We start from the raw sequence: 10,906 nt of genomic DNA, 5'->3' as shown, positions 1-10,906 counted from the left end.
AAGCACAGAGAAAAAGGACCTGCTGCCTCACCACCATGCCTACCTTAAGATCCTACAGTGTCATCGGTACAGTTCCTTCCTGACCCCAGATCTGCTCATTTTTAGAGGTGAGAACTACCTGAGTTATACAGGAGTCACTTTGGAGAAGGAATCTGCCTGTGGGATCCACTGCACTGTAACAATTTGTTACCTGACACAAATCCCTCTCATTAAGGGAACAGGTCCCAGATCACTTCTGCACAGCAGGACTGCAGCCACTTTGGGTACCAGTGTGAACCTAACGTTATTAGTCAGGCTTATGCAATTTGGTTCTCTGGCCCAAAGATCAGGGGACTGTCCTGGTCCTCCAGGGTCCCTCTCTCAGCTTGAGAAACCAGCTTGTGGGATCTTTACAGAGTCTTCACAATTAGTGTAGGTTGGATGTTGCACTGGGATGTTGCATGAGGACACAATGACACACTGTTAGCACCAAGTAATGCATGTTGTGGCATATATGTATATGTGGCAGCCAGCTTGGGACTGCTGGGGAAAGGAGCGGATTAGAAGGCATCTGCACTTCTATTCAGCCTGAACAGGGATTGATAGACTCTTCAGGATGACCCAACATACAGTTTTCATCTCTGTGACATCCTGACCATTAATGCATGCCACATTTATTCAAATTACTCTTATTAAATCTGAATCAGAATGCACACATCACTACAACTTTGTTTATCTGTAGGGCCTACATTATGAGCAGTGTTGTTTAGTTTGGAACTGTAATAGATTTCAAGACACATAAAAGAAAGTTACAGGTCAGCAACAAACTCCTTTGTGATGACTTATTTTTCCTGTGGCATAGAGATCATAGAGGTACAATGGCTTTTGCCACCCTATAATGTTTAAAGTAAATTGGAAAGGTTGCCTAGCAATTCACTGCAAAGAAATGATAATGCAGAGCATGTGGTTTCTCATTGTTAGTATCTCCCAGCTTGAGAAATCTGTTTCAGAACAAAACAGAGCTAAGAAGTGTGATGATGATTTAGTTGGTGTTGGTCCTGCTTTGACCAGAGGGGTTGGACTAGATGACCTCCTGAGGTCTCTTCCAACCCTAATCTTCTATGATTCTATGAAGTGGGGGGATTTTCTTAATGTTTTGTGTGAATACTGTGCGTGCCTCAGTTTTCCCTATATGTTGCACGATTAACTAGGTGGTGGGACAATGGTGCTTGATCTTTACAGTGAACCCTAGGGGACTAGATGTGTCTGTTGTCTAGCTTCCTGGGTCCAGACAATGACTGGATATTTCGTAAATTAGCAACCGATGGCCGGGGAACCCACCTTCTGCAAGAAGCCAGTTGGCAACGACGAGTTGGAGAACAAAGAGAGAAGTGGAGGCCAGGTGACCAGTTTTGCTTGGGGAAACACAGTAGAGGATGGAGGAGAAGCAATAGGATGTGACTGAAGGTGGGCTGTTAGAAACAGGACACTCTACTGGTTTGGGTCTTGGAAGGTGTCGGGGGGGGGGGGGGGAGGGAAGAGCCAGGGCTCTGGGTCTGACCAAGATGGACTTAGATATAATTTTCTGGTTTCTGTGAGAACAAAGAACTTTCCTACGCTGTATTCCAGACAACTAATAAACACTTCTGTTTCACCACGCTGGCCGAGAGTCACTGCTGACTGCAGAAGTTGGGGGGCATGGCTCCTTTGGGGATGTGTAAGGCTTCCCCAGGTGTCCTATTCAGGTAGACTCACTGCAGGAGGCTCCTGGCATGGAACAGGGTAGATGAAGGCTCTGAGGTCAATCCCAGGAGGTTTATCCTAGTGACAGTGTGCCCAGAGGTGTCATACTGAGGGTCCTGCCTGGGTTTGATTCAGAGCTGTACCAGAGCACTGAGCCTGTGCACCTGTGACAGGAGCCCATTAGCTAGAAATGGAACCATTTATGAAAGGTGCCAAATATGTGGGGCCACAATAATTGCTAATGCCCTGCCAAGGAACAGCATGTGCTGCATCTTCTCCACAGGACATTGAGGCAACCTATTCTTCCCTGGAAGGAATGACACTAGTGTCTTGGTTGTCATAATAGAAGTGTCAGTGCCCTGCCAGTGTTCCCTCCAGGAGGTGACCTGACAAAGCAGAAAAAACTCCTGCTGAATCTTAAGGCACAAAAGCAGAAGTTACCAAAAAGAAAAATGTACATAGCTTCCCTGTCCTGAGTAGAAACCCACTGCATCCTGCAGGCTGCCACCTCACTAGACAAGGAGGGTTCAGCAGGGCCAGCAGCTCATTAAAGGCTCTCCGCTGTTTTCAGAACCTGCTCGTGATGCCCTGTCACCTGCAGATCCCGCAATGACATGCAAGGCTGGAGGTGAGTTGCACACACCAGGTCTCAGCTGGTATTAGGACCATGCCCAGCAAAAAGGCAAGAGGAGAATGATACTTTAAGTTTGTATTTAACAATTTTTCTGGGAAGAGAAAGTGTTGATGCGCCCCAGGGATAAAAGGGCTTGAGAAAATACAAAGAGTTAGAAATTACCTGACACACAAGCCTCCTGTGGGCTTTTCAGCAGAAATATATGGTATGGTGTGTGTGTGAGATTGAATGGGCCCATATGGAAGACCAAACAGAACCCCTGTTGAACTGTAAGGTACGCAGCTTCCACTGAGAAACATCTTCCCTGGGACTGTCCGTCGCCTGAGTTTTTCTTTGGTAGCATAGCCTTGTACTCTTTCAACCACTCAGACCCCATTTTGGCCAGTTTCCTGATTCTTTCACCTCTTATCCTTGCTGCCAGTTGCAGGAGCAGCTGGAAACATTCATGACTCCTTTGTGTGGGATGCATTTCCTAGTCATTACTTTCCCCCTCCAGACCATATCCTCTTCTTCCCTCTTCTTATCTCATGGACTCCACAGAGAGGTCTGTAAAAGGCATTTCTGCCTGCTTAGTGATTCATGATGTGCTTCCAAAAGCTCCATAAGGATGCGGTAGGAAACACGTTTCCTTGTGCATGCTGACAGCACTTCCAGAAATAGCCTCATCAAAAACAATACAGTATTTGACAGTACCAGCCCCCTACACTTTATAGTTGTTGTTACTGCTTTGGTACTACTGTGAACTGCAACTTAGAGTAAGTCTAATTTTAGCAATGTTGTTGTAGCTGTGTCCATTCCAGGATATTAGAGAGAGACAAGGTGGGTGAGGTAAAATATTTTATTGGACCATCTTCTGTTGGTGAGAGACAAGCTTTTGACCTACATGGAGCTCTTCTTGAGGTCTGGGGAAAGTACTTAGAATGTCACAACTAAATACAAGATCAAACGGTTTAGCAAAAGTAGTAGGCCAGGGATCGGCAACCTTTGGCAAGCAGCCCATCAGGGTAAGCCCCAGCGGGCTGGGGCGGTTTGTTTACCTGCAGAATCCGCAGGTTCAGCCAATCGTGGCTCCAGGCCAATGGGGGCTGTGGGAAGCGGCACCCTTCCTGCAGCCCCCATTGGCCTGGAGTGGCGAACTGCAACCAGCGGGAGCCACGATCGGCCTAATCTGCGGACACTGCAGGTAAACTAACTGCCCCGGCCCACCAGGGGGGTACCCTGATGGGCCGCATGTCAAAGATTGCCAGTCCCTGAGTTAGCACCTATTCTAAGAGACCATTCAAGGAGAAGCTTGTCTCTCTAACTAATAGAAGTTGGTCCACTAAAACATATTACCTCACCCACCCTGTTTCTCTATTATCCTGGGACCAACTCGGCTACGACAACATTACATAGAACTCCAGCCAGTAATTTCATCACTTCTTCAATCTAGTAAGCACTGAAGAATGTGAAATGAGTTAATGGTTCCAAGAAATCTCAAGATGAAAATCCTAGCACATTTCAAATCTAACTGGATTCAGAGTGGTTCTATGTTCCTGAAATTTGTGTGCTCCATTGCCCCCTGAGGGTAAAAGAGGGGGTTTATTTGACAGTGTCTGTTCTAAGAAAGCCCAATTGAGAGCAGATGTTGAAATGCATGTAGATGTGGTGGAGGTGGGGAAAATGCATGAAAAGCAAGCTTTTGGGATCCTGACTTACAGAGGATGAGCATTTCAGGCCCTGCTAGGAAAGCCTCAAAGCAGAAACAGAGCAATAAGTGGAAGCCAGGGAGCTGTTACTGACTGGGGTGACTCTGAGAGCAGGATTGTTTAATTCTTATTAAGACATGGGGCGCCATAATGTATCCAGAGAGGCGGACATGTGTGTGACTCCTGTCACCCCCCTCTCCCCCCAAGAGTGAAGAGGGTTTGGGGTATGTGTAAGGAAGCACTGAAATAGCCTCCCCTGTTTTGTTATTGAAAGTTCATCTGGGAGATTTTTTTGTTGAATTCCATGCTGGCGAAAGGTGCCAACTTTAGGGCCCTAAAAAAAGAGTCCTCTATAGACCCACTGACCAGGGATGGCACCCCCTTCCACTGCCAAGTCACTCCTTAGCTCGGCCTTTATGGCCCCTTCAGTCCTTGGTCTCTCTGCTGAGAGGGTTTTGCATAGGGTGACCACAGAGCCAGCCTTAGGGAAAATGGCACCCTGGGCAAAGTTTATTTTGGTGCTCCTGGCCCCCAGCGGCATGGTGTCCCCTCCCATTGCCTCTGGCCCTCATGGCCTCCCCACCCCCGCACACCTCTAGCCTCTGAATGGTGCCCCCCGTGCCCCTAACTCCTGCAACCCCCTCCTGCACCCATGTGGGGAAACTGATCTAGGTGCACGGAGCAGCTGGCTTTATTGCTTCCCCCCCCCCTTGAACACTGCTCCTCTGTGTCCCCCTAGGGGGCTGGGGGGGGGGAGGAGTGAGGAGCCAAGTCAGGGCTCCCTGCATCCAGGTCACTGTCCCCACGTGGGCTGCATAAGGGGAGGACAGGGGAGCAGCAGCTCCTGATGCCCCCCTCACAGCACTGCCCAGGTGGGGGCAGTGACCTGGATGCAGGGAGCCCTGATGCCCCCCTACAGCCCCCTGGGGGGGGGCAGGGGACCGTTGGGGAAGTGAGGAGCAGTATCTGTAGGGAACCGCTCACCTCCCTCGCACAATGGTCCTTCACCAGGAGGAAGCAGGGAGAAATCTGGGCCCCCCACCCCACCCCACCCCACCCACGTGGCACTCCCCTGCCAGCCAGGAGCAACTTGTGACTTGCCACAGGGCGCCCCCTTGACCACGCTGCCCCAGGGGTGGTCGCCCAGGTGACCCACCCCCTAAGGCTGGCCCTGGGTGGCCACATTTCCCAAATGGGACACCGCAGGGAGCTAGCCGCCGCCGCCCGGGGCTGGTCCGAGAGCCCCCCGCTCCCCCCACCAAGGGGCTGCCCTGGTGCTCCCGTGAAGACCTGGCCGGCAGCAGCGCGCCCCAGACAAAGGGGGTGACCGCTGTAGCTGGCCCTCGAGTCCGAGGGGGGCCCGGGGTAAACGAGACGCAGCCGCCGCCAGCCCATGCTGGATTCAGAGGACCGGAGTCCCGGGGCTGTGGGCGCTGAGCGGCCCCCTCCTCACGCCAACTTCCGCCACAGCTGCCTCGCGCCGCGGACAAGGGGCGATTCGAACCCGCGGACCAACTCCCGCGGAGAGTTCTACAGCCCGCTCGCCCCGGGTCCCGGCCCTCTCCGATGGGCGGGGCTTGAGGGCGGGCTCTGTTGGCACGGGCAGCGGAAGTGAGCACGGGGAGGCGGGATCTGTTGCCAGGGGTAACGGATGCGGAGTGCTCGGCGGGAGTTTCGGAGCCGGGGCCCGAGCGGGCACGAGGCGGGAGCGGCTTGCGGGTGAGCACGGCTTGGGGAGCGGGGGCGGCAGCGAGCGCGGGGCCGGGGAGGGGAAGTGCCTGGGGCGAGGGCAGGGCAGGGTGAGAGGCGGTGGCTGCTGGCTGTGAGGGCTTGTGGGGCTGCCAGCGGGGGGGTTAGAGAGGAGGAGGAGGAGGAGGAGGAGGAGGAGGAGGGGGGGGGGGGGCTGGCATTTTGAGTTGTGGCGAAGGTGCCTAGAGCTCAGTGTGGGGTGGTTTACAAAAAACTCTTGAAAACGTCTGAAAAACCCCGACTCAGGTGCCTTCCTCCGCTCCCCCCACTTGTCTCCCTGAACTGGGGTTGGGTGTGTTATTTGTCTGGTGTCACGGGGGAATGAGAGGTCTGCCCACAAGTCTCTGTGTTGCTTTGTCCTTTATTATCCCTGGGAATGTTTGCCTGGGCAGACGGGTTTTTGCACCTTTCACCATCGGGGCTGTGTCGTGTTTTATTGTCAGCAGAGAACTGTGCAAGATAATATGTATATTCATAATAAAAATCCAGCTGCTAATTCTGCACCTGAAATGTCATTCTTCGCTGACATTGCAGATGTTTCTCAGAGATTGGGCAGCTGGGTTCTTAGGGAGCAAAGATCATGTTCTCATGCAAATATCCCTCCTGATAATTATAATTTAAAAATAATTACAGTGAAAGCCCTCTCTTCCCCCTTTGTGCTGAGTGCTTCCTAATGCGAATCTTCTGGTTGTTTCAGAGGTGATGACAGCTCTATCTGGAATAAAGCTTTGAAATCTCTACATTTTTGTGAGGCCAGTCCTGTGCTCCTCTGTGTTGTCTTTTCTGTTTCTTTTCTGTTCCATTGTTTGTCATTCCACCTCCTTTCGAACTTTCAGGCCAGAGATGTGATGGCCAGCCAATTAAAAAACAGAATGTTAAGGGCTGAAACTCCACTAGAATCCCCTATCCCAGTCAGACTGTCCTTACCGAGAATGCTGCTGTACTATGAATGACTTATGTTAACGGGACGCGTGGTTGGTACTACACTAACATTCTGGTTACACTAGTTACAATTTTGCTTCAGTGATTTCTCCCCGTACCTCTTTGGTGCTGCCCTGTGGTTCTCAAACTTTTGTACTGATGACCCCTTTCACATTAGCAAGCCTCTGAGTGCAACCCCCCTTGTAAATTAAAAACACAGTTTTATATATTTAACACCATTATAAATGCTGGAGGAAAAGTGGGGTTTGGAGTGGAGGCTGACAGCTCGTAACCCCCCATGTAATAATCTTGTGACCCACTGAGGGGTCCCGACCCCCAGTTTGAGAACCCCTGCTACTGATGGTTAGCTGTAGACCAGTGCCCTTTCCTAGTTATGATTCCCATTCTTTCTCTCACGTGCCATTACTGTGATGTTTCCGTTGTTTTAACTTGTACATTGGGAGACATTTCTGTAAAAGACACGTAAAATCAAATTGTGTTGTAGTGGAGAACTGATGAATGGGGGGAGTTATTCCTTGAAAATCCTCTTGAATAATAATTTTCTCCAATGGCTATCTGCACAGTTTTCTTGTGGGGAAGGACTAGGTGGTTTCCTGTATTATTCTCCAAGTGCTAATTCCCCTGTCATTTTCCAGAACACATTCAATGCGTGACAGTGCTGTAAAGTCTACTGACACGAGCTACAATGGACCAGAAAATCTTATCTCTAGCAGCAGAAGAAGCACTAGACAGACTTCAGGAATGTCTGCAAAACCTGAAGGAAAATGAAGTGAGTTGCATATTTTTGAACATTTGAGGCTTTTCTTGGATTCTATGCATGGGCTGTAGTAGGAGAGAATGGCGGCTAGAATTTTCCTTCATTTGAAGATGTTGTAAAAGTGTGCCCATACCAATTCACTGGACATTTGAGGTGAAAAAAAAAACCTGTAAGATGGTACTCTGAATGAATAGTTCTAGCTGTATGCTAAATTTCCAAAGGCTAAAGAAGAACTTGGAATAGATTAGAGCTGTGGTGTACGTTCTATGACAGAGGAGGGCAAACTACGGCCCGGAGGCAGGATCCGGCCCGTCAGGGCTTTCGCTCCGGCCTGTGGGATTGCCAGCCCTGTGGGAGAGTGGGGCTAAGGCAGGCTCCCTACCTACCCTGGCCCCATGCCGCTCCTGGAATCGGCTGGCACCACGTTCCTGCAGCCACTGGTGGATAGGGGGGCAGAAGGCTCTGTGTGCTGCCCTCACCTGCAGGCACTGCCCTCACCTGCAGGCACTGCCCCCCGCAGCTCCCATTGGCCAGGAACAGGGAACCGTGGCCAATGGGAGCTTTGGGGGTGGTACCCACAGGCGAGGGCAGGCCGGGTGGACCTGGCTACCCCACCCCACCCCCAGGAGCCACTGCCAGACATGCTGGCCACTTCTGGGAGCAGCGCGGGGCCAGGGCAGGCAGGGAGTCTGCCTTAGCCCTGCTGCGCACCACTGCCACTCCTGAGTTGCTCCAGGTAAGCGGGCCGGAGTCTGCACCCCTCACCCTAACCCCCTGTCCTGAGACCCCCTAACCCGCTGCCTTGAGCCCCCTGCTGCACCCCTCCTACACCCCAACCCCCTTCCCTGAGCCCCCTCCTGCACTCCGCACCCCCTCCTGGACTCTATCCCCCTGCCCTGAGGCCCCTCCTGCACCCCAACCCCTTGCCCTGAGACCCTTCCTACACACCACACTCCCTCCCCCACTCGAACCCCCTGCCTCAGCCCTACATTCATGGCCCTGCATACAGTTTCCCCACCCAGATATGGCCCTCGGCCCAAAAAGTTTGCCCACCCCTGTTCTATGGTGTACCCAGATTGGGAACTTATTTAGGACTGCCTTGTGCCTTGGTATGGTCTCTGATAGGCTACAGATCCATGTAATGCTATTAGGAGGGTTGTAGTTAGGTTTATCCACTCTACAGGGATGGAGAAATGTCTGACATTGCTGTCAATCATGGTGCAATATAACAATATGGCAAGGTGTTCAGGTGAAGGATAATAGGTATGTGAGTCCCAGCCGTTTTGTTGAGGAATTAGTTCCTGGACAGGCAATGCTTTTCCTAGAAGGGGGTGGGGGTGAACCTGCAAATGTAAATGTTGGAAGTATGAAAATAAGCAACTGGTATCTTACAGCTGTTTCCTTCTGGTTGCAGCTTGGTGACCTTATTATGAGGCAGGCTGTGAAGGGAAAGGAGACTGCCGTACTGCTGAGGGGAATCTTCAAAGGTAATGGGACAACTTGGGTTTCATTGACCTCTGGATAACTTACTTTCAGAAGGCTCTTGACTTGCCCATATAGATTAACTGTTTGCTCAAGAAATATCTAGTTGAAGTAGGTAAGTGGGCAACTGAACTAGGTCTTGTAGATATCGTGGAAGAAGTAGGTTTTCAGGTAAAATGTTGATCATCTCTCTCTGTGATTCTATCTAAATACAAGCGGTCAGGCTTCCTGACCTTGGGATCAATTGAATGTGGCAATGTTACACATGTATTGGGGAAGGGGAAATAGGTCTAACCTAACTTTTCTCAGATACCACAGATGCACTCAGGAATTAGCTAAGTTCTTTAAGAGTATTTTTTTTCCTTTCCCCTTTGTCTCCCCCGCTCCCCCCCCCCGACAATAAGGTTCCCCTTGCTCTCAGCAGAATGGTGTTCTCAGGAGACTCCAGGTTTACAAACATTGTATCCAGCTGGTGGAGTCGGGGGACCTGCAGTTGGACATCGTGTCAGAGATCATAGGGCTGCTGATGCTGGAGGTAGGTGCTCATTTGGAGTGGCTTATATGGGGCCTATTGGATCTAGGTGGGAGGGGAAGTGCCCTTTTACCTGTGAGATGTGGATTCCAATTATTAATTAGGCCACTAGGAAAAATGAGTGGGTCACCTGCATGAGTCTCACCTAAGATGAGGTTAGTTAATGTTTGGAAAGTGTTATCTGTGTGATTATCATAGTTGGATGTTTGTACCTGGAAGTAGTTCAGACTGTCCAATCCCTTGACTTAGTCAACATGACTTATCTCCATTTCTAACGGCCAGTGTGCATACTGTGTTTCAGGGTGACTTCCTCTACTAAACAATATTGGGCTGCACCAGCAGTCTCTAATGTGGTTCTCATTGGCTTCTTGAGAGTATACTTGCTTTCTTTTAATCACTTGTATTTATGTCTGGAGTCTTCTAGTGCATCTCCTCATACTCTTTTTTTAAAAAAATCTTTTATCAGGCTCGTCGATTACCAGGCGCTGCATTGGCTGAACTGGCCACTCTGTTTGTTGATGTTATTAAAGGAGGAAGCCTGTCTAATGGGAAGTCCTTAGAGTTGTTTTCTACAGTTCTTACTGCACTGGCTACCTCTAAAGAAAGCCTGGTTTATGGGAAAGGTAATCCCTTCACTTCCCACTCACTGCCCAATCCTTTGTGTGGTGGAAAGGGAGGGGTAGTTTTAAATTGTTGGATTCTAAGTAATTTCATTTTAAAAATTACTATAAATATTTAAAGAAACATGAAATGGTAGGCCAGCTCTTACTAATTGTTTCTCTTACTGCCAGCGCAGGGATGTGACTCCCACTACTTTTAGTCATAGGGATTCTTTTGCATACCTTAGCGGATACCATGATCAAGACTAAGCAAAATAATCACAAAAATTATTAACCAGGGCTATTTTTTTATTAGAAAAAGAAAAAATATTAAACAAAACAACACAAATGATAATCTGGTTATTTTTGTTATAATCTTTTCTGTATGTCTCTGGAGAGAGCTTTTAACAGATTACACCTTTGAGAGTGAACCCCTCCTTTGGTGGGTCACTCTTCTGTTGGTAATGTATCACCAAAGTATATTATTTCCCCAAACTATTGTGAATTCAGTTTTATATCTTATTAGATATTTACAACTGTTTATGTAGGGCAAAATAATTTAAGGTCTGGTAAGAAGCCTGTGTTGTTAATAATAACCTTAACAGTTTATAATTAGACAAAGAAAGCAATCTTAACTAAATCTTTTGAAATAAAACAAAATATTTAAACTAGTTAGGTAGAAGAAGCCTTTTAAGGGGCTGTCTTAAAACAGGTCAATTATTAATATTAAGCTCTGGTCTACACTGGGGGGGAAGGGGGTGTCAACCTAAGATATGCTGACTTCAGCTGCCTCTCACGAGC

The 10,906-nt window shown here is 49.3% G+C and overlaps 1 protein-coding gene across 5 annotated transcripts in view; it reads left to right on the top strand.

The window, feature by feature from the left end:
• The first annotated feature begins 1,272 nt into the window (after nt 1-1,272).
• Nucleotides 1,273-10,906, top strand: part of FANCI (FA complementation group I) — a 39,067-nt gene continuing 29,433 nt past the window's right edge. For 2 of the 5 annotated variants that reach the window (XM_073304153.2, XM_073304149.2), the window contains exons 1-5: nt 5,686-5,763; nt 7,371-7,504; nt 8,907-8,979; nt 9,379-9,509; nt 9,973-10,129. In XM_073304153.2, the coding sequence (XP_073160254.1) occupies nt 7,421-7,504; nt 8,907-8,979; nt 9,379-9,509; nt 9,973-10,129 (445 nt within the window). In that variant the 5' untranslated portion in view covers nt 5,686-5,763; nt 7,371-7,420. Of the gene's footprint in view, nt 1,447-2,293; nt 2,351-5,685; nt 5,764-6,490; nt 6,541-7,370; nt 7,505-8,906; nt 8,980-9,378; nt 9,510-9,972; nt 10,130-10,906 lie in introns of those variants that run through there. The other 3 variants (XM_073304151.2, XM_073304150.2, XM_073304154.2) reach the window with 3 other exon arrangements.

The sequence above is a fragment of the Lepidochelys kempii genome, chromosome 10, assembly GCF_965140285.1.
Source record: "Lepidochelys kempii isolate rLepKem1 chromosome 10, rLepKem1.hap1, whole genome shotgun sequence".
Lineage (NCBI taxonomy): Eukaryota > Metazoa > Chordata > Testudines > Cheloniidae > Lepidochelys > Lepidochelys kempii.
Note: the sequence above shows the minus strand (reverse complement) of the source record. Positions and strands in the feature narration are given on the sequence as shown.